We start from the raw sequence: 26,047 nt of genomic DNA, 5'->3' as shown, positions 1-26,047 counted from the left end.
TTGCTTCTTGTACCCAGAGCTTGTCACCTGGGCCCAGGTGTTACACCTGCATCCCCTCAGTCCCCGGGGCAGGTTCCTCTCACTGCAGTCTGGCGTATTTGTAGAGATTGGTTTATAGCCTATTTCCTCAACTACCAAAGACATTCTTGTTCTATTCTAATTTTGTTGTTATTGTAGGAAACTTTTATTTTTAAGAAGAACATCTAAAATACGTTGCTCGCACATGAACACGACTGTTCTGCAGAAGTTATGTTTCTAAGCATTGCATTAGTTTGCCAAAGAGTTGCAACAAATTCTTATTACAAGGACGGGAGAATTCGCAATGATTTGCTGTATCTCTCTTTCAAGATGTGAAAACACATACCGTGGCTGTGTCCACATCTCTGTTCACGTCCCCGTCTCTCCCGTGGGTTAGGACACACTTGGAAGCTGGGTCTCTGTTCACGCGGGTCTCCCCAGCTGCTGCCAGAGGGTCCAACACACAGTAGACCTTCAGTAAATACATTTAGATACTGAGCCACCGTATGTATACTTATGTCAGAAGTTTTGAAATCAGAGTAACGGGGATGGAAAAGAAACGATGTTTAGTATTTTCAGCAGGAGTCGGGCAACCAGTTTCTTTCCTCTCTTTGTTCTCCCTTTCCTGAGACATCTGATCAGCTGTGTGTCTGTATCGCCTCACCCAGTTAGAAGTGTTTCTTTCCACATGTACACAGTCAGCCCCGGGATGTTGCAGAAACTTACCAATGAGGTCATCACCTTGGAGAACTTAAACCAACCTTTTTACTTACAAAATGTGCAAGGGTACAAAGACATGTGAAGTGATCAGTGTTAGATTTAACCCGGGTTTGTTTTGTCATGTTTACCTGAACGTCATCCATCCATCATCATTTATTCATTCCTGCAAAAAGCATTCACCACGCAGGGCTGGACTGGAAAACAAATAGGACACGGTTCCCATCCTTACCGGTTACTACCAGTGGGCACCCTTCTGCATCACTGGCATTCTCCAGCATCTAGTTTTATGATTTTTCATGGTTTTTTTCCTGTCAAACTCTCGAAAGTGAGTTTCCAGCCTTCCTGGTCAACCCATCAAATCTCCCGTCACCATCTTCATTAAACAGGACACACTGCATCCCATGTCAAGTGTTTGTCACTCAGGAGTCATGGGCTAAGCCCCAGGTTGATTGATGCCTCCCACGTGCCTGTTGTTCTGTAGCTCGTTAATGTCACACATGTCTCACAACAGCACTGATGGTGGGCAAGGTCGTCACCCACCAGTCCCAGAGAGGAAAGCAACGGGCACACCAGTGAGGTCACAGCCCGCGAGTAGTAAAGCTGGACCAAAGTAAGAGACACTCACCCCGAAGCCCCACTCTCAACCCCTCCACACTCCTCTAAGAAGAGATGATGCTTCTGTAAGGACTGCTGGGGACAAAATAGACTTCACATATATATTAAATAAGAAGAGCTTACAAGACGGATTGAATCTTTCTTGTTGAGACTTTGAAAAACACGCACACTCTATTACCCGGGACGGTACTCAAAACACTGCTGGAAAATACCTGATGGCAGTGAAGAGAGTCCGGTGTGTGATAAGCCCTTGATAAATATTTGTTCATTGAATGATAGGAATGTTCAGGCTCCCCGTTTCACCCTGTCTGTGAGACAGCCGGTAAGTTCATCGTGCAAAGCCAAGGCCTCAGTATCTGTAAGATATGAAAACCGGCAGCAGGGAATGAAAGCCGATTATATACATGGCATGTTTTATGACCTTATTATCCACCAAATCCTCTCATCCCAAGTTCAGGATAATTAAAATAATTTGATTCAATGAGCGAAAGCTTAATTCAGGTTCAGACCCAATGCTGAGAGGCCAATAATTATTTATATCACTTACCCCTAATTCATTTGTTGTTTAGCAAGCATAATGCCTCATCACTAGATTTTATTTATATTAGGATGCTGGGGACCCAAATAAAATACTTTCCATGCAGGGACCGTAAACCCCAACATTTATTTGGTTAATAGATTAACTAGGAAGGTCTACGAAGGAGGCCACTGAGTGGAATCCAAGTAAAATTTTTATTTTAGCTGCTATCTCAGAAACTATGCTACAGAAAAGTTCAATTCAGGTACCAAACAGCTCCAAAAACCTGATTATTAAAAAATGTGTCAACTCCTGAGTAGTCTACCTACAAGGACAATTTTGCTTGTAGAATGCTTGCTTAGAACAGAATGAAGTGCATTTCAAGGAAAGTAATATCATGACCTATATTCCCAATATTATCAGGCCACTGGTAAAGCTGTCCTCATCTAGGAAAAAAACAAAAAAAGAGGGGGTGGGGAATAATGAACAAAGTTAACTTGAAAAGACTTCTGGCTTGAATAGTGCCACTTGACCATGGAACTCTCCAGATAGGGTCATCTCAGTAGGAAAAGGGGCTATGGAGGGGGGCAAGGTCTCTGCCCCACAGTTGGTGGGTGAGCTTGACAGGAGGAAACACAGGTGAGGGTTTGGGGAGTTGAGGAAATTGTGTCCCGGAAGTGATAGTATCAAACTGACCCCCTCTTCCACAAGCATCCAGGCCAGGAGTAAAACTGATCCATAGCTGGACTTACAGGAAACTTAAGGAAGAATTAAAATAAGAACCCTCAAAACTTACGTAAGGGACTGGGTAATTTTCTGGAAAAGATTCATTAGTATTTAAATAACAAGCTCCACTCTTTAAGCTCCACTTATCACATCCACAGTGCCTGGAAGACATTTAGCCTCCTACCCAGGAGAATGCTTTTCTATCTCTTTAAGGATCTCTTTCCTAGCATTTCAGCAGAGAAACCCAATTATCATTTATACCTTGCTGTCCAGAGAGCTTGGCTCTCCAGCATAACTCATTTACATTCTAATCAAGGCCGTGAAGAACCTTCCAGTAAAGTCTTCCGTGGAATTTTGCAAGTAACGGATGAAATGAGGCTGAAAATCAATGCCCCCGAGAATTATGCACCAAGACAGAGCATTTTGATGACCCAGGAAATCTTAATAGGTATCGACTGAGCTGCCATCATTAGGCTTTTCTCTCCAGCATTGTAGAGTGATGGATTAGGTTCAAAGTCCGATAACTAGAAACTGGCAAAAAGGAAAATCCTCCAATTTAAAAAGAAAGTCATTTCACCACTTTCAAGTGTCGGGTCCCATGACCCTGCCTAGAATCATAAATGAGCTAGTGTCATGCAGATACAGCACCAGGACTCCTAGGTGTCAAGGGTGAGGACATGCATGGCCAAGTAATGGGCAATCTTGGACTGACAGGTGGGGTCTTGGGCTCCGTTTCTGCCACTTAATAGCTGTGTCACTTCTCCTCCCTGAGCTCCCATTGTGTCAGCCATAAAGCCGCCCTGAGCTATGTGTATTCATCCAGGGAAGTCTGTGTGCCGGGGATCACAGCGGGCTCTGTGGGATGATTGGAGGATGAACGCCCTTGCCCCTGTCCTGCAGAGACTTGCAGGTTCAGGAGAGCACATAAGTGAGTCGGTGTCATCAGGCCACAGGTTGTCCCTCTCAGTTCTGTTCCTGCCAAACTGTTCCATTAGTGATAAGCAGTTAGTACAGACTGCTGTGTTTAGAAGTGGCCAGATCATTTTCGAAATATTACTGCACAAAGTTCCTCTTTGAAAAGCAGAGAATTCAAAAATGGAAAAGGACCTTATGTTGCCTTCAGGCTGGAGCCCCAGAAGAATCATTCCAGGTAACTGAGCCTCTCCCCTTTTCCACAGAATTCTAGAAAAGGGAACATTGCCAACTCCAGTGTCCAATGTTCTGTACTGTTGGAACATGTTTTTTGTTAGCTAAGAGTTGAGCTAAGAACTCAGTCCACCCCCTTGACCTCTTGCCTCTGTTTCCAACTTTAGAGACAATAAAACCCATCTGGCTCCATCCAGTGTGTCCATAAACCTCTATGTTTCTGAAGATGGGAGACCTGTGACATCCAGATATGCGATGACCCTTTGTTCTCCACATTGAATAACCCAAGTCTTGGTCACAGTTCAGACAGTTCCATTGAAGAGATGCTACCATGTGCAAAGGGATAAGAAAGTGTTCAGACATAAGGGGATCTTCCCTCTTCCCTCTGCTCTGAGGACTTGCAATTTAGTTGATGAACAAAAGTCATACTCGAGGCAGTGAGTGAATACAAGACAACAATCTATACAGGAGACAGCTGCTTGCTTTCCTGGGTCTGCTATAACGGTGTGCCACAAACTGGGTGGCTTAAAAGAACTGAAATTTATTTTCTCACAGTTCCGCTAGCTAGAAGTCCAAACTCAAGCTGTCCTCAGGGCCATGCCCCCTGTGAAGCCTGTAGGGGAGGACCCTTCCTCGCCTCTTCCTAGTTTCTGGTGGTGGCCTCCGGACTCCTTGGCCCAGCTGCAGCCCTCCAGTCTCTGCTTCCATAGCCCCACGGGGCTCTCCCCTCCTTGTCTGTCTCCTCATCTTGCTACGATACCAGTCATGTTGGATCCAGGGCCCACCCTACTCCAGTCTGACCTCATCTGGACTAATTACACCTGCAGTGACCCTATTTCCAAATAAGACCAATCTGAGGTTCTGCGGTTAGGATGTGGACATATCTTTTCTGCAGGGGACACAATTCAACCTGTAACAACACCTTGAGGTAACACTGTAGAAAGGAAGCCACATTAGAGTGTATTTGGCTGAATTCTCTCCTTTTACAGAAGGTGGTGATTCTCAGGAAGTTTAAGTGATACAAGGTGGGGTCATGAAACTATTAAGATCCAAAAGCAAGACCCAAATCCATTTGGAGTCCTGAGTCCAAATCTGATATTCTTCCCCAATAGGGCTTGTTTAAGTGCTTAAGTATCACCTGAATGTTTCAGACCATAGAGGAGAGGAAGCCAGTACTCTGGGCAGGGGTAGTCAGGGAGAGCTTCCTGGAGGCATGAGCCCTGCTGAGTGGATCATAGGGCTGGGTCGGGAGAACCCCACTCAACACCATGATCACGGCTGACCACCCTCCTAGACACAAACCTTGTTCTGGTTCTTCTCAGATCCCACCACCAGGAGGAACGCGAAGGCTGGGCCCACAGCGAGAAACCGGTACGCCAGCCAGTGGACCCTCAACAGACCCCACCCCACCGTTTCAACACACACCCTCACCACTGACTGGAGGCTGCCAACACCCAGGGCTGCGGGGTCCATGGACAAGGAGAGTGACAGTTACAGCGTCAGCCCCTCCCAAGACACAGGTAGGGCCTGCGTGCCTCCTTCTCTATCCCGGGACAAGTAGGACCCACACCCTGGGCTTCAGGGCCCCACCTGTTCCCTTTCAAGGTCAATTTCAAATTGCTAGACCATTTACCTAACAGGTACCGATACAGCTGTACTGCATTGACCGTGTCTAGCGTCCAGTGAATTCCGCAAAGCAGAGCCAAAGGAGTCTAGTTTGCAGGCATCCCGGATCTCAGACTCACACTGTTCCCTCTCCTTTTCCTTCCTGCCCTGCCGAGAGAGACATAGAAATTTCTAAATGTTCTCCCTCAAGATTACAGTCATCCTGATTACACTCTGAGGGCATCTCACCCACTACTATCTCCAGGATTAAGACATTGCACTTGAAGTTACATGGTGGTGTAAGGTCATAGCACCCTCTATAGGGAACACGGCAGACCCGTTTGACAATTAAACAGGGGTTGATTATAAGGTAAGCCATTCCTACCGTACCATCCACCACCAAGATCTCACTCTGCAGAGAAGACGGAGCCTAAGAATAGCACTGGTGCCCACCCCACCAGTCTAAAAGTTTGAAAAGAAATGATATCTAAACTTAATAGCTGTAGGAGATTTTAACACTCATTTTCTTTTGTGCTGGATGATATGCTTCAAAAATAGTCTCAAAGGCGGCGTGTCACCATGTACGTTTATTCTTATGGCAGTTACTCCTCTTACAAGAACCTCAGCGTTCCACAGAGGTGACTTCAGAACTTTTGAGTGGGTTTAAAATGCAGAGAGTCCTCTACCCAAGATGCTCCTTTTATGGTTCTAGAGGTTTCCTGGTCCCCGTAAAGGGTGGCACACACAAAGCTGAGTCCCAGGGTCAGAAGTCATTCGGCCTAGTGAGCAATTCCGTGCAGTCACATCTTCACCTCTAACCATCATCCCGTCTTCCTGCCACACACAGGCCAGAGGAGCTGAGTGCAGAGTTCAGATCATTCCTGCCAGTGAAAGACTCTCTGTGGCCCAGGGGCAGGGAAGGGGCCGCTGCAGTTCATTTGCACCGCATTCCCAGCTGTCTTAACTAAAAGCGGAATTTTTTCAAGGGGATGTATTACTGATCTATGGCAGTGTCCCAGGCTGGGGACATCTGACTCCAGAGATTCTGTTGACACCCCGAGGCCACATGGCTGAGGATCATGAAGGTGGCCTTACAGTGACAAAGGCAGTCCTCAGACAGAGACCAGGCACCCCTGCCGGGCTACCCAGTGACTGGAAGAAATAGACACAAGCCCAGAGCGCCACCCAGTCAGTGCAGACTCACGGTGACACATCACCCGTCTTGTTTTCTCTTTTGCACGGCACAGATCGAGCGCGAAGCAGCATGGTCTCCACAGAAAGTGCCTCTTCCACTTACGAAGAACTGGCCAGGGCCTACGAACACGCCAAGATGGAAGAGCAGCTGAGGCACGCCAAGTTCACCATCACGGAGTGCTTCATCTCAGACACATCGTCCGAGCAGTTGACGGCAGGGACAAATGAGTACACAGACAGTCTGACCTCCAGCACCCCTTCAGAATCGGGGATCTGTAGGTTCACCGCATCTCCCCCCAAACCTCAGGATGGAGGACGCGTGATGAACATGGCGGTTCCGAAGGCGCATCGGCCAGGTGAGGCAAGACACGTGTGGACCAGCGGTCGGGGAAGCTCGTCTTCCCAAGTCACACTGGTCTGTTGTGAAAGCCCTTGTTGGGATTCACACTGGGTCTTCTGTTTCTTGACTGCTGCATAACGCACCACCCCAAAGCTTGGGAGCTTTTACAACAACAGTGATCATTTGTTTTGTTCTTGAGTCTGAAATTGAATCAGGGCTTCGTGGGGACACGCATCTCGGTTCCGGCCGTGTCGATGGGGGAGCTCAGTTATGGATAGAGGAGCCACGTTCCAAATGGCTCACTCACCTGGAGGGTTGATGCTGGCCGCAGCCTCCCTACATAGGTTTCTCCACGAGGTGTCTTGTGCATCCTTATGTCACGGTGACTCAGTTCTAAGAGCCAGTGTCCCAAGAGAGACAGTGGAAATAGCCAGTTTCTTAAGGTTGGGCCTGAAAACTGACCCGTCACTTCTGCCATATTCTGTTGTTCAAGCAACCACAGAGCTCTGGGAGCCCAGATTCTAGAAAAGGAGAGCGCCACCACATGAGGAGTATCGAAGATATGGGGATGATGTTTTAACACTGCCGTGCTGTGGGTTTCAGAAGGAGAGCAGTCTTACCAGGGAGCCAGCCTTTGGCACTTGGCTTCCCTGAGTTACCTAAAGTGACAGTAAATGGCTAGTGTCGGGTCGGCCAGTAGTTTGGTGTCTGCCTTAAGCAGTATTCTGGGTGTGTGGATGGGAGCTGCAAACCCTAAGACCTGCAGGGCCTGGCAGATCATGTAAGTGAAGAAGGTGGGGGGCAGGGTAAAGGGATGGATGGAGAATTCAAGAGCTGAGTGACTGTCTAGGGGAAAAGGACTCTAGCAGCCTCCTGCCAAGCGATCCCGAGTGGAAACTGGGGGCCGTGTGAGCGAGTTTCTCAAGAGAAGCCAGAAATTTTGGTGTTATATGGCGACTCACACTTTTCAAGTGTTTGCTCAGATACGTGCAAACCATTGTACGGGGCAAATGAAACACATCTTTAGTTTGGATCCGAATCATGGCAGCCGGTTGTAGTTCTCTTCTGAAGAATCACTTTTTCTTTTTCATCCTGAAGTACCTGTCTGTAGACTTGACTTTGTGCACTGGCCTATCCATTCTTGTGGAATCCAGTTTTATTTCACATCTCCCCATTTTCTGAACACTGCTACAGGTTCTATTTCAAAAATATATCTTCATCTTAAATCCCCACGATTCCTTTGGGCTTTATGGCATAAGGCCAAGCTGAAATGAGCTTTGTAAATGCATAAAGATATATAAACTAAGAATTGTCTATCCAGCAACTCATCTTCCAAACTGAGTCAAGACCCACACGAACCTCCTGTCAAGAAGGATAGCTTCATTTATTTCCGTGCTCTCTACCTCCTCAGGGAGAAGACTTTATTTGTGGGTGTTTTTATTCAAGGACTTTTTGTTGTTGGCATTTATTTGCAAGGCAGATGCAGCAAATGTAGGAGAAATGCCATAGCATTTTGTGGCTGTAAACCTCGAGAAGACGAGAGAGGAGAAAATGAGCCAGTGGACAGGTTGTTTAGTCTCGCTGGGCTGCAATTGTCTCATCTGTAAAATGGGCTCAAATGTAAAATGGGCATGGCATCGGCACCCACCATCTGGGGTTTGTGTAAGCTGTATGTCGCCTGATGCAGGCGTCAGCAGCATTAGTTGTAGCTTCTGTTGTCGCCTTGTTGACTTGTTGTCGGGGCTCCCACGGTGACTCTAATGATGGTCTGCAGATGTACTGCTCTCCCCCCTCTTCCTTCTTTGGTTTATTTTCCTTCCATGGCCATTGATTCCTGGAGAGCGTCCGCCTCATTTGTGTATCAGTATCACCCATTTAAGTATATGCATTACACTCCCATCTGAGATACATGCCATGCTTCCCCTTGTGTAGAACCAGCTCCTAGGTTAAATGTCCTATGTGTGCCGGTCTTGAAATCATTAAAGGTTCGTATCTTTTTGATGGCTTGTTGTTCATCGTGTTGGATTCCTATTGAAAAAAAATGTTTGAACTGTTTTCATGATATTGTTGCCTGGATCCATCAGAACAGCTGAAAGGTCACAAGTAAGGTACTATTGTCATAATATGCTATTTAGACTAAAAGGATTTTATGACTGTAGGTATGGATAACTTTTTAAATCCTTATGAATTCAAATGCCCACAAACATTGTTTCACCCACTCTAAATGCTGTATTATTATTACTGGACATTTGATATGCTTTTAGAAAAATATTTCATCCTTCTGGAAGCCTTTCTGTTGCTCCTTTATAATGGAACTAAATTCAACACTGAGCACAAAACCTAAAGTTACAGTTTATTATCCTGCTGACTGGAGACTGTGTCAAAATTAGCAGTTCCTTGAACAGGGCTTCCAAACCAAAGTCTTTACCTGTGTTCCCTTGTGTTTCTAGATGCTATCAGTCATCCAAATCTCTGGATATCTTTCTCCTTACCATCAGTTCTTTTCTGATGAGTTTTTTGGGTTTTTTTTTTTTTTTTTCCGTTTACAACCCCAAGCTTTTAAATTCTCTACAAATTAGGACTAAGCTAAATGAATTTGGCCAGATGGTGGCTGCAGGAAAATAGGAAATATGTCTTAGTTATCTGTATATTTCTCTCCTGGTGTCTAGCAGATATCTGGCCACATAGCGAGTGTTCAAGAAATATTTTTAACCAGCTTAATGATATTGAATGTATATACCTAACGTTGTGTCTGATGTAGAGCAGGTGTTTAATAAATGTTATTGAATGAATGAATATATCATGATTGTGAAGATGACAAGATTGGCCGATTGGTTCAAATATTACAATGGTTAGAAATTATTAAATAGAAACTACTTCCATCTTTAAAAACAAAAGACAAAGCAAACACACTAACTCTCTGTTCCTCTGAGAAATAGCTGGAAAATTTAACAGCTTCTTTTCCTCTCGGCCAAGGTGGCTTCCAGTACTTCGGTTGCGATATAGCTGCTTTTGGTTTCAGGTAGCATCTGGAACCAGTTTCTGATGTTCTTGGATTACTACTGCTTCTTTATTCATAAAGAGATGCCACTGCAGGAAGCTACTTAAATCAATTTAAAGCTCCAAATCTGCAACCTAACGCAGCCCGGCCCCGCCAGCAGCAAGGGCAGTGTCTACCCCTTCTGATCTCCTCCCTGAGACGCTGGGACCCCAGCCTTAAACGTCTGCACCTCACTGACCCCCTGCTCCTCCGCCGTGATGAATGCAGGGGAGGTTTTCCGGTTGGAAATGGCCGTTGCTTGCCACCAACTTATTGGTTCTCTGAACAACCAGTTATACGAAGCAGATTGAGGATTTTAATTTTAGGATCCACTCATCACGTACCTCACGCTCCCCTGGGGGGGGGGTGTGTTTAAAGGGAGAGAAGAGAGTGGAGTGAGAGACAGGGCTCCCACCTGAAGGACCAGCCAGCCTCTGCTCAGCTCATGTCCCCTGCAAAGGCTGGCCTTGTTCTCAGCTGTCGTGTGCACATGTCATGTACGCACGCACACGTGCACACACACGGACACACACGCACAAGGCTTGAGTTCCCCTGGCCTTCACCCTTCTAGAGATGGCCCTGCTCCTTCCCGCCCACCCCCCCTGCCTCCCTGCCTTTCCTCCAGTGTGTATTTTCTGGCTTCCACTCCACACCTAGCCCTGTTTTTGGAGCTGGGGATACAACGGCTGACAGGACCCATGAAGACCCCGCTTGGAAGGAGCTTATGTTCCTGGGGGGAAACAGACACTTATCAAGTAAACAAAGAGTATTGTTTCAGATCATGGTCAGCACTGGGAAGGGAAGTAAACCAGGAAGGGGATAAAGTCTGGCAGGAGGTACTTAGGAGAAGATGGTCAGGGGAGTCCTCTCAGAAGCAGTGAGACGTGAGCTGAGACCTCAGTGGTGGACGGGCAGAGAGACCCGGACAGAGACCCTGAGAAACGGGTCCACACGGAGGGAAGAGCAGAGATAAAGGCTGGCAGACAGCAATGAGCTTGGCATCCACAGCACAGGAAGAGTTTACTTCCATCCAAGCTGTGTTTGAAAGGTGCAGACTTTCAAACACTCCCCCAGAATTTAAACTCAGAAAGACCCCCCGGGGCCATGAAGCAACATCTCCTCCTATTCAGGCAGCTCTAGGTAGACCTTAACATTCGAATGGGCTCATTCTGACTCCCTCCTAGGAAACCAAACCTTTCTGATGTGCATTTGCAATTCTGTCTTCTTAAGGACCCGCCTGTTACTTCAGTCTGTTCTTTGTGGCTGTCCCTCAGACACAGAAAGTGATGGCGGGACGTTTGCTGAGGGTCCCAAGCTCGGAACCCTGAGCGCGTTTGCCTTTCCTAGCCATCTCCTCCCGCCTGCACGGGGCACAGGTGCCGAGCTTTCCTCCGACCTTGCCGCGTGCTCTGGCTGTTTCACTGTGGCCGCAGCTATGTGGAGATTTTCTCTTTCGTTCTCACTACATTCTCTCTGACTTCTGAGTCCATTGGCGACTTGCTGCTTTCCTAGGTGGACATATTGTGGTTCTGCTCTCATTGTTCGGGAGCCTACAGGGGGTGGAAGTGAGGGGGAGACCTGGGCCTGTGACAGAGGGGCAGGATGGCCACCTGTGTCCTGCTGAGTGACCAGAAGACAGCCCTGGATTCCCGTGCATGGATGACAAGCAGAGAGGCTCACCGCCATGAAGGAAAGTCCACCGCATCTCCAGAAGGGCCCTGTCAAAACACAAATGTCATACACTTGTTTGTTCAACCCATCTCTACTGAGCATCTTCCCTGTAAAAATACCATGCCAGGTATTACCTGAAGACATCAAAGTGTTAATATGTTAAACCAACACTTCCCACAGTCTCCTTGTTTATCAGAATAGCACATAGTGTCACAGACAGCAGACAAAGTGTCCCAAAGACGGGTCATTGAGGAGGTCCAAGAAACAAGGCAAAACCCAGCTTATGGAAGACAGACACCCCCTCCCACACACACGAACACACACACACACACACACACACACACACAGCCCAGTGAGGTGTCACCACAAGCCAGTAGCGACCTGAAGGTCCTGGAAATATACAAAGGGTAAAAAATATACAGCAAGGACCGGCATCTCTCAGTGTGGTCCCGTGTGGATACGGCACCAAGGTCTCAAGCATCCTATTCCCAGACTAGGAAGCAACAAGCCAGAATTCAAGTCATTCAGTCAACACCCTCATGTTAAAATCCCTTCTTTGCCTTCCCACTGCTTTCAGGGTAAAGACCCCCAAGGCTCTGAGAGGCCAGCCCCACCTTCCCCACCAGTCATGACCCCCCCTGCTCTCCAGGCCCCAACTCTCTGTCCTCCTAAATTCCACCAACATAGATTTCCTTTGCCTGGCATCATCTCGTTCCAGGTGAACTAGTCCTTCTTGGGATGAGTCAAGATGAGCGGGGTTATTGACACGGGGCTGCTAGCCTCGCAGTTGAACAGGTTGAAGCCCCCAGCCAGGGCTCCTCCTTGGGGGTCCTCGGTGTGGGAGTCCCCGATGGTGTCACGTGACCCTCATGGACCCTTCCCCACTGGGGGCTCCAAATGCCCCAACATGTTCCCAGCTCGCCTACCTTCTGAGCAGATTTTCCCATCCTGCTTTTTATCCAGAATTACTCTCTTTCAGAAGAACCATGAGCACAACAAACTCAAAGCCCCACTTTATACCTCAGTGTAGTTTTTACAGTTCACCAGCAAGTAGGATTACAATAACAATGAGCCCTTAAAAATGCACGAAGCCCTCCCAAGTACACGCCAAGAATGGTAATAGAATCCACTGAGGCGGACTTCTGATAACCATCTCACATTACTTATTTAGAGTCTTTCCTGGTCGCCGTTTGGGAGTGAAGATTCATTTACCAAGAAGGGTTCATTTACAAGTTTTCATTACTGCTCTGACATTAATATTAAACTGGAAAAGTGTTAGATCTGGTCGGCCTCGGGTGTGCGCGGACTACACGCTCCCCTTTGTAACTAGCTCTTTGATGCCATAGTGTCGTTTCAAGTCTGTGTAATTTATATTGAAATTGCTGGAAGTCGAGGTAAGCATCCTTGGCTTCTTACCTTTACATCAATATACAGCTCCATCCAAGCACAGATATAAAACCTTGTTAGAAGTTGATGAAAGTTCCTTTTCTTGTGTCCCCAGAGGAGACTGAAGCCCACAGGGCCCCTGCTTCACTTTCATTCTGCACAAATTTTTTGTGAAAGCGTGCAAGTGTTCTCACATTTGCTGACTATAAAGAATCGCCCAGCCAGAAGAAGAAGGATATTGCAATGCGCCTTGGAATTTCAGGCTCCCAAAAATGCATTCATTTGTCCCTTATTCATCCCCAAATTCCAAGCACCTCCAAGTTCGCAGGTGTTGGACCAGTTTTCCCAGGTGAGATGGTTCAGAGCATAAGAAAGACTCTTTCAGGATTACAGGTTTTCATTAGAAATTATCAGGCCCATTTCCCTTGACTAAAGGAAAGAGCTAAAGCTCAAAGGTCTCACAGAACTACTTGAGGCAGAGGCAGGATTTCAAGGCAAGACTCAGCTCTCTCTCACTCACACCCTGCCCGTTGCTCTGAGCCCACCACCCTAGTCAGGTCAGGTCGGACACAGGCCATCTAACTGCCGTTCCATCAGATGCATCCCTTACATTCCTCCACAAAGAACTGAGGAGGTAATTCCTTGTGGATTAGGAGAGGCAGAGGAGTACCATTCCCTATTCTGATTGAATCTGATGGTTTTCAAGTAAAAGTAAAGTGAAATCAGGATCCACGTGGAATTAGGAACTTGGACCATGTAAGCTAGGATTTTGCAACAGCAGCGCATAATATCTGGGGTTGGGTGATGCTCTGTGGTGGAGGCTGCCCTGGGCATCATAGGACGTTGCCACGTGCCCCCTGGAGGGCAAAATCACCCTCAGCTGAGAACCGCTGTTCTCGACTGTAGGCTTTCTTTCCCCAGGGTGCACGTGGCCAGAGGCGGGAACCGTTGTCTGAGCCAGATTCACAGACTGCAGGTCCATTACAGGGTTTCTGAATTGATCCGTTCTTGTTCGGAGTCGGGATTGATTTTGCCATTCTCCTTCCAAAGCTAAAATGCATTCAAAGGTTGCATGTGAGTCTGAATAGATTGAGAAGGTTCAGGAAGTTTTGCTTTCCTGATAGGAAGGCAGGGGGGTGTCTTTTGGCTTTCAGCTAAAAAGAGGCAGGTTTAACACAGCAGTTTTCCCACAGTCGGGCAGAGCAGGGCTTGGAGGCCCCCTGGGTGCAGGATAGCAAGCTTTGAGCTCGTATTTTCTGATGGATGTGGGATCGCCAGGGGAATCCATGCTACTTCAAGGCTGGAGGGCTGGAGTTGTCATGGCGCCAGGGAGCAAAGTGGTTAGGGACCGACAGAGAAATGGATGCTGACTTATTTGGTGTGAACTTTCGGGGATATTAGTGGCACCAAAGGTCCCCAGAGGGCAGTGACAGGAGGATGAGAAATGGCCCATGATGTCAAATAATAAGACATAACATGGAAATAAAGGCTAAATCACCTCTCATCCTTCAAGCAGTGAGTCAGGGCAGTGCCTGGGCTCCTCTGGCAGCCAGGGGTGAAGGATGCAGTTTGTGGGCGGTGGGCTGATGAGACACGGGCCGGGGGATGCACAGGGAGCATGAGGCCTGGGGCGGGTGGGCTGTCGAGGCCAGGCGAGGAGAGAGGGCCAGCTCATGGTCTACAACCTACATCCCTTCCCACAGGGCTCACTTCCCGGTCCTCTTAGCCATCATCCTGTGACTCGGTGACCTTGGCTTTTCTCTCTGTGTGGCGCTGTGTCTCTCACTTTCATCTCTCTTGGTCCTCTGTCTTCATGATTTCCCTCTGCTTCCCTCTGGGTGTGTGCTTCTCTGAACCCCTCTGTCTCTCTCTGTCCTCTCTGTTTTCTCTCTCCCCCATCTCTCTGTCTCTATCTCTCTGTCTCCCTCTCTGTCTCTGTCTCTCCCTCTATCTCTCTGTTTGTCTCTCTCTGTCTCTGTCTCTCTGTCTCCCTCTCTGTCTCAGTCTGTCTCTGTCTCTCTCTCCCCCATCTCTCTGTTTGTCTCTCTCTGTCTCTGTCTCTCTGTCTCCCCACCAGCCCTCCTCCCTCCCACCTCACCCCTGCCCCACCCCTCCATCTCAGCACCACCTGACCCCAGGCTGGTCCAGCAGCTCAGTCCCTCAGCCCAGTTTCTCGGAGCTTTCTTCCCCCACCAGCCTCCTTCACCCCTCGCTGTCCCTCCATGTCTCTGACACAAGGGCCATCATAGGCTTTGGCCTCGGGAGCAGAGCACAGTGGGGTGACTGTTGACGATGCACAAACACGCAATTAAAACCCACAAAAGCCGGTGGGTGGAGAGAGCCTGCAAGGCGCAGGCGGGACTCAGCCCCCGTGGGTTCCTCTGGGTTTGGGGAGGTAGCTCACAGGGTCTAGGTGTCTGGGAAGGTGCTAGAAGGGCTGGAAGTACAGGCAGGCAGGTGAGCAGGGCAGATGGAAGGCAAGGAAGGGAGTGCTGGGGTCCCCAGGTCCTTTCCCTCCCAGCTTTCAGAGGGTGAGCCCCGGGGCCGCCTGCCTGACTCTGTCCTTTTCTCCTATGTGCCTCTGCTTGCCTTTTCTGTGTGTGGCCTTCCCCTCCGATTTTCCTTCCCATCTCTGTCTTTCCATCACACGTACACATGCACACACACACTCGACACTGGTGCCCTGGCCCCTGCACTGCAGTCGGCCGTCTCCTGACCCTCTCGTACCTGCACTGTCTGTGCTTTACCCCCTCCCCATGCCTTCTGCTTCATGGCTGAAAGGTTCAGCACAAAGGAAACCAAACTAGAAAGAGGGAGAGACAAAGTGGAGAGGTAGCCGGAGGAAAGCAAGAGGGGAAGTTATCACTGAGGATGTCAGTTCCGATGTCCGTCTGGAGGCCCTGGTTTCCTGGAATCTGCACCCAGGCCGGGCCAGGTTCCACCCGGGTTGGGGGCAGTGGCGGGTTTACACACCAGGATGCCAAGGGCATGCGCACCTGACACAGGTGACTCTGGAGTTCAAAGCAAAGGAGACCCTTCGACTTCTCCTGGGTCACTGCCGCTTTCAAATGGAAACTCCAGAGGGCTGGGGTGGATTCACTTCGGGGGGGCGGGGGTTGCTCCACGGAGCCTGGTGGGGGTCAAGTGTTCTGGGAGGGTGGGCTGGGGAGGGCTGGGCAGCGGGGAACCGAGAAGGCCCGTGGAGACAGATGCACTCAGGAGGCTTCGGCTCCCTCCTGGGGGGAATCCGGAAAAGCCACCTCCAATCCAGCCCTGGAAGGATATTTTCCTAAGTGTAGGGTGCCAGCTGGATAGCTGTCCACCTCCCCAGGGAGCAGGGGACCTGGGAGAAGTGACTCTGGCTTGGCCTTGGCAGAGAAGGAAGGATGGCTCATAGCAGAGCCCACAGAGGGGCTGCTGTGAGCTCAGGGCACAGCGCGGGGACAGCGTAATCCACAAGTGTGCCAGCCACTGTTACTGATCATTAAAGAGAAAACCCCTCCTCTCCTTGGTGGATGGGAGCAGAGACTGTTCCACACAGGAAAAATGTTCAAAGAGGTTTCCCGTGACGCCCCCAGCCCATCCCAGACAGGAAGAAAGGACCTCTGTGTTAGGGTCCTGTGGCCTCTGTACCAAATTACCGCAAACTAGGTGGCTTAAAACAACAGAAACATATTCTCTCTTCTGGGCGGACAGAAGTCCGAGATCAACGTGTCCGTGAGGTTGTGCTCCCTCCAGGAATTCTAGAGAAGAGTCCCTTCCTTCTCTCTTCCAGCTTCTGGTGGCTCCAAGTTCCTTGGGTCGTGACCCCATCACTCCAACCTTTGCCTCATCTTCACATGGCCGTCTCCCTTCTTTATGTCTCAAATCTCCCTCTGCTTTTTTTTTTTTTTTTTAATGAGGACACATGTCATAGGATTTCGGGCTCACCTTAAATTCAGGTGATCTCATCTCAAGGTCCTTTACTTAATGACATCAACAAAAACCCTTCTCCAAATCAGGTCACAGACACCAAGGGTTGGGATATGGACCTATCTTTTGGGGGGACACTACTCAACCCACAAAAGACAGACACTAAGGTAAAAGAAGAGTGCCCGAACCATTCCCCTGTCAGATCTCCAGCCCCATAACTTCAGACCCTCTGGAAAGGGAGATGTCTGACAGGAAACCTTTCACCTGCATTATCTAATTAAACCCTCATTATAACCCTCTGTGGTCGATTCTGCTCTGTTCCCATTTTATGAGTGAGGAAACTGAGCCCAGACTTATACCTGTCAGATTAAAATGCAGACAATGTCGTCCAGGCTTCCACTCTTAATCACCACCGTTAGAAGTGTTGTTTAGTTTCTCCCATGTGAAACGGCCGGCCAGATGGAGGGCCGGGAGGTTAAGAAAAGCAGGTGCGTGGGTGTCTAGATTGTCATGATAGTTTCCCATTTTATTTCTCTCTGTCTGGAGTCATAAGCGCATGGTTGTCTCGGCATGTAGAGACGTCTGCAGAACATAAAAATGGACGGACGTTTAGAGAATCCAGTTTCCTAACTGGTACTGGGACTAGCAAAAGAGGTGGGTTTTAATGGCCATAAAGTGCCTTTAATAAACAGCGCTCCCCACCGATCACTCTGGTGCTTCCTTCTGCGTCAGCACATGAACTATTAAGAGAGCTCACTTACGTCATTCACACAGTTGAAAGGGCTACTTGGGGTGCCAATCAGAAAACACACTGTCAAAAGGAGCTAATTAGAGCATCACACAACTTAATCAAGCTTTGCCTGAAAAATTGGATCTCTCGGAGATACTGACTATTCAGAGATGCTTAGCAGACCTGCGATAAGCAAACACAGAAGCCCCTGTATCTAGGGATGTGGTGCTGAGCTGTTTTCATTATTAAGGATTTCCAGTTCTCACCAATCTTTTCCAGCTACCTTGATCACTACATCTAAAGTGGCAACCCTGAAGGTATCATGGGTTTGTCTTTTGATTTCAGACACATTCGTTCCATCCAATCTGGCACCTGAGCATCCCGCAGTCCAGCTGGGACCAAGATGCTATGGCTTTTTAGGGGTTTAATAAGCCCTGTTTGTTCAAAGGGGAGTTGCTGGGATGGAGAGTCATTTGTGAATCTGTGACAAAGCATTACAAATATGCCAAGTGCTCAAGATTTAGTTGGGTGTCAGAAACAGCATAAGGCACTCTTGACCTACATTTTAAAAGAACCCTGGAGGTAAATGCCTTCCACATTTTCTCAAGTACTTGAACAAAATGATTTTCAAGATAATATTAGTTATGTAAATAAATAAAAGAGCCAATTAATCTGGACTCTTGGAATAAAGACAGATAATCACTTTTAGGAAATTGGATATATAAAAATCCACAAATTTCAAAATTGATCCATTAGGGTGTGTTGATTCACATGCAAAAAATTATTCTTCATGCTACAAAAGAACTGTTCCAGTTTTTGTTTTTAATGACAGCTCTGTTAATGCTTTCATGATATTTGTTTGCAAATAATTTAACCCCCAATAGAGAAGGTTAAAGAATACATCCACTACCAGAAAGGAAGACGAAGAATTTTCAATACCATCATAGAAGGCATTAGGAACATAAGGTTTCATTTTTTTAAATTAAATACTTTTATTTTTGGGGACTAAAGCTAATACACATAGCAATACCTACCTTCAACATTAGAATCTATAATGATAAATTTCATGCCACCTTTTTTTCTAAGCTAAAGTCCAAATACATCAAGTTACAAAATTCATTTCACAAGAATGTGAAATTACATCATTTCTTTCTCTAAGAGTGTCGTGGCCAATTTATCATCAAGGAATTTATTATTGGGCTTTCCTTTGATCCAGTTCACTGTATGAAGCCAATGTTTAATCAAAATGCCTTTGATTTCAGTGAGCCAAACCAAGGTATTGTTTTAGTGGAACACAGGCTGAAAAATATTAATGAAAATGTATAATTAGTCACCATCACTTCTTGGGATAAAGACATCCTGAGAAAGCCAGTGGGAAAATGCTAAGTGGATTCTTGCATCATAAATACCAAGTAATATGACAATGTAATGCAAGGTCTCAGAAATCAACATGGTAAATCTCCCAAAAATAAGGTCATCATTTCTCTTATTGGGGGGTTGGGGAAGAAAACTCAAAGCATTTTGAAAATTCTTATGCTCATTTAAACTGTGCAAAATGCATTTTCCAGTAATTTTCCAGCCTGTCTTACTTTTGTCTCTAGATCTCCTATACCATTGAGTAGTCTCTCCCTTCTCTTTACATGGTTATTCTCTTTCAGTGAGTAAACTTGAATTTCGAAGGTTCTGGGGTCTAAGTCACTGTCTAATTGCACACGGCTTCACTGCTTTGTTAGCGCAACCACCAGCTAATGGCAGCCCTGCCTGGTACAGGAGGTTCCAAGATCCCGCCAAGGGGCTGGCTGAGGAAGACATGATCAACGATAAGGAAAGCAGGGAATATTTTGAAGCAAAAGAAACAAGAATTGCCAGTTATTTTAGATTCAGAAAGTTAAGGAATGAGTTATGCCTTAGATACGTTATTAAGAATAAAATGCTCACGAACGATCTCCTCTGGGGTGTCCCCAACCACATCAGACTCAGCATGTCTGAAACCAAACCCATGATCTTTTCCCACCAAATTATGATTTTTCTCCTAGGCAGTTCTGTGCAATGAATGAATAGTCCTGCTGTCCACCCGGTTTCCTGAGCTTGAAACCTGGAAGGGAATCATCGCTGACCCCTCCTTCCCACTGCCCCACCTGCCATCAGTTCTGGAGCCATCTCCTTGGGCTTGTTCCACAAGTCACAGTTTCATTCCCTTTCACTTCCCATTGATGCTCAGGCCATCATCATGGCTCCCTCACCTGCACATCTTCTTACCTGGTCTCTCGGCTCCAGGACTGCACACCCCCAGCCCGTTTTCTAATCAGAGCTGCTCACCAGGTCTGCCATAAGGGACTTACAGGTGAGCCAAGATGGCCAGCCTCTCAGTCCCCAACGTGGCCAGGAAGAGCCCAGTGCATTCATCCCAGTGTGTTGCACAGATACCCCTTGTCTGCATGTGTCTCGAAGTGAGAAGAGTTGGAAGCACTAGGCTACACAATGAACAATGTCTATTCCAAAACTGCTGGAAGGTCAGATCTGGGCTTCAGTCCAGCTCAAACCTGGGTGATGTAGTTTGCAAAGTGTGTCTAGTGACTGGGCTCTAATTGTGTTCATGCATTTAGGGGACCCACAAGATGTATTGAAGACTTGAACCAGGGTCATAATGATGGGAGCAAAAGGGAGTCAAGAGATATTTTGCAAATAGAATTAACCTGGAGAAGGAGGTGTCAATGAGGGCTCTGAGATTTCAAGTATCAATTTCTGAGAAGATGAGGGTGACAAAAAAAAAGATTGGGCACGAAAGAGAAAGTGGCATTTGGGGATGAGTTTGGGACTAGGGGCTAGCCTTCATAAACTGGGTTTGTAGACTGTGGCTTTTAAAATTCGTGATGTGCATTTCTCTAATGATTAGTGATGCTGAGCATCCTTTCATGTGTTTGCTGGCAGTCTGTGTATCTTCACTGGAGAAATGTCTATGTAGGTCTTCTGCCCATTTTTGGATTTGGTTGTTTGTTTTTTGATATTGAGCTGCATGAGCTGCTTGTATATTTTGGAGATTAGTCCTTTGTCAGTTACGTCATTTGCAAATATTTTCTCCCATTCTGAGGGTTGTCTTTTCGTCTTGTTTATGGTTTCCTTTGCTGTGCAAAGGCTTTTAAGTTTCATTAGGTCCCATTTGTTTATTTTTGTTATTATTTCCACTTCTCTAAGGGGTGGGTCAAAAAGGATCTTGCTGTGATTTATGTCATGGAGTGTTCTGCCTATGTTTTCCTCTAAGAGTTTTATAGTGTCTGGCCTTACATTTAGGTCTTTAATCCATTTTGAGTTTATTTTTGTATATGGTATCGAGGAGTGTTCTAATTTCATTCTTTTACATGTAGCTGTCCAGCACCACTTATTGAAGAGGATGTCTTTTCTCCATTGTATATTCTTGCCTCCTTTATCAAAGATAAGGTAACCATATATGCGTGGGTTTATCTCTGGGCTTTCTATCCTGTTCCATTGATCTGTATTTCTGTTTTTGTGCCAGTACCATACTGTCTTGGTTACTGTAGCTTTGTAGTCTGAATGAGGTATCACCTCACACCAGTCAGAATGGCCATCATCAAAAAATCTACAAACAATAAATACTGGAGAGGGTGTGGAGAAAAGGGAACCCTCTTGCACTCTTTGTGGGAATTTAAATTGATACAGCCACTGTGGAGAACAATATGGAGGTTCCTTAAAAAACTAAAAATAGAACTACCATATGACCCAGCAATCCCACTGCTGGGCATATACCCTGAGAAAACCATAATTCAAAAAGTGTCACGTACCACAGTGTTCCCTGCAACACTATTTACAATAGCCAGAGCATGGAACAACCTAAGTGTCCATCATTGGATGTATGGATAAAGAAGATGTGGCACATATATACAATGGAATATTACTCAGCCATAAAAAGAAATGAAACTGAGTTATTTGTAGTGAGGTGGATAGATCTAGAGCCTGTACTTCACAGAGTGAAGTAAGTCAGAAAGTGAAAAAACAAATACCGTATGCTAACACATATATATGGAATCTAAAAAATAAAAAAAAGTTCTAACAAACCTAGGGACAGGACAGGAATAAAGATGCAGACATAGAGAATGAACTTGAGGACACAGGAAGGGGGAAGGGTAAACTGGGATGAAGTGAGAGAGTGGCATAGACATATATACACTATGAAATGTAAAATAGATAGCTAGTGGGAAGCAACTGCATAGCACAGGGAGATCAGCTCGGTGCTTTGTGACCACCTAGAAGGGTGGGGTAAGGAGGATGGGAGGGAGATGCAAGAGGGAGGGGATTTTGGGATATATGTATACACATAGCTGATTCACTTTGTTATACAGCATAAACGAATACAACATGGTAAAGCAATTATACTCCAATAAAGATGTTTAAAAAATAAATAAATACAAAATATAAAATAAAATTCATGATGGACATTCATGTAGAAATATCTAGCAAAGCATGTGAAATTCAAGTCTAGAACTCAGGAAAGAGAGCAAAATGGAAAAGATGGATGTGACCTATAATGAGATGAGGTGAGTGCTGAGCCTTGAAGAGAGGGCTGAGCACATGGCACCGGGAAAACCCTGTCTTAGAGGGTGGATGGAGGACAGGGTCCAGGAAAGGAGAGTAACAAGTCACAGTCAGAGATGTAGGAAGAGCTCTGGGAGAGCAAAGTGCTGTGGAAGCTGAGAGTTTCAAAAACAAAAAGATCAACAGCACAAAATGTTGTAGGTGGTACAAGTAGGGTGAGGACCAAGAAGAAACCATGGAATGTGGCAATTAGAGGTCACAGTTGAACTTCAAAAGAACAATTGCCGTAGTTGATGGTGATGGCAGCTGTGCCAGTTCAGGTTTTCCAAGAAGCAGATGCCAAGACAGATTAGACATGCAAGGGATTTGGTGGTGGGGATGGGGGGTGGGGGGATTCTTGTAAAGAATAAAGATAAAAAGAGGGAGCAGTATTACTGAATTCAGGTTCAGCCACTCATTGCTCAATAATCCAACACTGAGAAACAGATGTTGGGTAAAAGGAGAGACAGCTTTATTGAGGAAGCTGGCAGTCCTGTGGAAAATGTGGACTCATGTCCCAAAGAACCAACTTCCCATTCTCAGGCTTTGCTCAGAAATTTTATAGGGAAAAGAAAAAGGAGCTACGTGCTGAGGAGAGGGTTGTGGGGGTCATGATCAATTCACAGACATTCTTCTGATTGGTTGGTGGTGAGGTAATTGGGAGTCAACATCATTAACCTTCTGGTTTCAACCGGTCTGGGATTTCCTGCTGGTGGGCAGCATGCAGTTAACTCCTTCCAACTGGTGGGGTTTCAGTATCTACAGAACAGCTCAAAGGATGTGGCTCAGAATGTTATCTATAGACCTTGAGGAGGAACTAAAGATCCTTGACTTTGTTTAATGACTAAACTATTGTTATTTTGTCTTCCTTGACTATTGTCCTTTGTTTCTGCATCTTCTTATTTCTCTGATTAAATTTATTCTTTAGAACTTGGGGAGGGCCTAGGAGGCTAAAGTTTTTCTGCAAACAAGAAGCAGGTGGAGGACATGGCTGGTGTCTGTTCCAGAAAGTCCCCACAGGGTCCTGCTCCATTACAGCAGAAGCAGGCAAGGAGGGCCCACAGACCAAGACACAGGTGTGAATCCTGTGACAGGAGGAAGGGAAGGAAGGGGTGGGCAGGAAGACCCTCTGCTGTAGTGCACTGCTGAGGACTCTGCAGCCGGGCGATGGGGAAGCCCCGAGCAAACCCCTCATTGAGAAATCCCACATCAGGTGGGGTTTGTCATCAGGGGAACCTGTCATGTCAGGCAGTGCTGGGAGCAGCCCAGAGGACAGGTGGCCTCCGCGTTGGGGCGGGGTGGGGGGGGAAGTGGATTCTGTCCACTAACCTCTCTCCCCGCAGTGGGTTCTCTTGAAGAGGGTGCATTTCCCTGGCATCATAGAAGCCAAATGAGTGATCCTGAGAAGGAAGTAGAAACCCTGATACCCAGTCTAAGCTGTTCGTCTTTGTCTACACGGCACTGACCGAAAGAGACACAAGCAGTTTAGCAGGCAGGCAAAGCCTGGTAAGGATTCCACCTAAAGCAATCACAGAAACCGGTAACTAAGTGACGGCCAAGGTCACACAGTTCTGTGGAAGTGCTGAGACTCCATCATTCTTTGCTCTGCATCCCTGTCTCCCTCCTCAAACCCTGCACTCTCCCGACCACTGTCCACTGCATCCAGGGTTCAGGCCATCACCGTTTATAACCTGCATGTGTGGTTGCCTCTGGTGTTTCCCGTGGTGGGGTTTCCAAGGATCTTGTTACCTCTATTTCTCTGGTGAAAATATGACATTTAAGAGCTTAAGTGAACAAGCCATAGGAAAGCCAGCTCTCCCTGTGCCTGGTGGAGGAGGCCTGAGGGTGATGCCTTTGCAGGGGCTCTGACCAGGGGTCTCGGGAAGCCCTGTGCCCAGGTCTCCCTGTGCCCAGGTGTGGAGACATTCCCACCTATAATACCCCGAGTGGCCCATCGCATGGGCACAGGGCCAGCCAGCACCTGCTGACCAAGGGAAGAGCCCACCTAACCCTCTGTGTTTCCTTCCAGGTGACCTCATCCACTTGCCTCCATACCTTCGAATGGACTTCTTGTTGAATCGAAGTGGTCCAGGCGCCAGCAGGGACCCGAGTATAGGGCAGGCATGCTTGGAGCCCCAGAAAAGTCGGACCCTGAAACGCCCCCCGGTCCTCGAGCCCATCCCCATGGAGGCTGCCTCCTCCACGGCCTCCACGAGGGACGGACAGCAGTGGCAGCAGGGGGCCGTGGCCACATTACCTCAGCGGGAGGGGGTGGAGCTGGGACAGGCAGCCAAGATGAGCAGCTCCCAGGAATCCCTGCTGGACTCTCGGGGCCATTTGAAAGGCAGCAATCCCTACACCAAGTCCTACACCCTGGTATAACCAACGGCATGACTGGACAGCGGTTGTAAATACGGTTTAAAAAATTCAATCAAAGCTACCTTTTTTTTACAGAATTCCAATATTTATAATGAAAGAAAATTGCCAAAATATATTAAAAAAAAAAAAAAACAGAGAGAGAGAAAATACTGAAAAAAACCACAGACAGTGCAAAGACTCTCCTGCTTTTTTTCTGTCTGAGTGTGAGCTCCATCTGCCTGGGCATCTGATTTTTTGGGAAAGAAGTCCAGTTTTATGATCTTCACGGGCTATTGCATTTTTACTGATTTTCTACAATGTGCATGTGGGACACATTCAACCTTCTGACTGGAAGTTCTATCACACAAGATTCAAGAAAGAAAACAGGAAAAAAAAATTTACCTTCTTTGTGAATTTAAAAGGAACCTTGATTTGGGGACCGGGGTAAACGTTAGTCATGTTTGCACACCTTTCTTTCCCATTAGAAATTGGGTCCTTGATTTGACCTCCTTTTGTTGTTACTTAGGATGAGTGCCGTCAGTGAAGGGGTGGGGGGAATCAATTTGGTTTTCTTTTTTGTTTATTTTTTAAGTTAATGAGACACTCTTTGCATTTTGTCTAAGTGAAATAAAAAAGAAAAGGTGGTCTGCCTTTATTTCGATGTCTACTTCTCTTGTCTCCTATTGACTGCTGGGTCCTCCTTCCTAGGGGTGCTTGTGTTTGCAAACACCAGGGCTGAATCAAGGCCCCAAGTTAATAAACCAGTGAGGATTCTGAGAGTCTGACCTCCCCAGGATAGAGGGGAAGGACACAGAAGATGCAGCAGGTCTGAGTTTTAATGAGGGGCTGGCCAGGTATTCTAAGCCCCTTCATATGCTCTGCTCTTTGCCTCCCAACGACACCTGGCCCTCTAGCTGGACTAGGGGTCAGAAAACTATGACCCACGGGACAAATCCAGCCCACTGCTGTATTTATCTATAAAGTTTTATTGGAACACAGCCATGCACACCATGTGCATTTAGTCCATGGCTGTTTCATGCCATGATGGCAGAGTTGAGTAGTTACAACAGAGATGGTAGGGCCAGCAAAGCTGGAACTATTCACCATCTGGCTTTTTCCAGAAAAAGTTTGCAGACCCCTACTCTAGAGTCCCACCGTCAGCCCCAGCTCACTGGAATCAGGAAGGTTGGACCAGGAGAAGTCTGTGCATCCTGTCCTCATGGACCTGTCCTGCCACCACCATAACCAGTATCTAAATGTGCAGTAGACCATCTTGCTGTCTGTTCCTCTGACTCACTCCCTTGCACCCAGAGAAAACGAGTCGAGAGTAAGTGATGTTCCTCTGAAATCTTTCTTTTTCTTCCTCTCAGTTTATATTATTTTCCATGTGGCTCATCCTAACAGAGCACTTATTCTTAAATAGTATAAATTGTGTCCTCCTTCCCATGACCCTTACATAGTACACCTTAGAAAGCCCCC

The 26,047-nt window shown here is 46.9% G+C and overlaps 1 protein-coding gene across 1 annotated transcript in view; it reads left to right on the top strand.

The window, feature by feature from the left end:
• The window catches only part of DSCAM (DS cell adhesion molecule), a gene marked incomplete at its 5' end in the record, with an annotated part of 749,720 nt that extends 725,128 nt beyond the window's left edge, over window positions 1–24,592 (top strand). Inside the window, 3 exons of the mRNA XM_032629458.1 lie at window positions 5,065–5,262; window positions 6,595–6,897; window positions 24,240–24,592. Of these exons, the coding sequence (XP_032485349.1) occupies window positions 5,065–5,262; window positions 6,595–6,897; window positions 24,240–24,592 (854 nt within the window). The remainder of the gene's footprint in view (window positions 1–5,064; window positions 5,263–6,594; window positions 6,898–24,239) is intronic.
• Window positions 24,593–26,047: the final 1,455 nt, after the last annotated feature.

Source organism: Phocoena sinus, chromosome 4 (genome assembly GCF_008692025.1).
Source record: "Phocoena sinus isolate mPhoSin1 chromosome 4, mPhoSin1.pri, whole genome shotgun sequence".
NCBI lineage: Eukaryota > Metazoa > Chordata > Mammalia > Artiodactyla > Phocoenidae > Phocoena > Phocoena sinus.
Note: the sequence above shows the minus strand (reverse complement) of the source record. Positions and strands in the feature narration are given on the sequence as shown.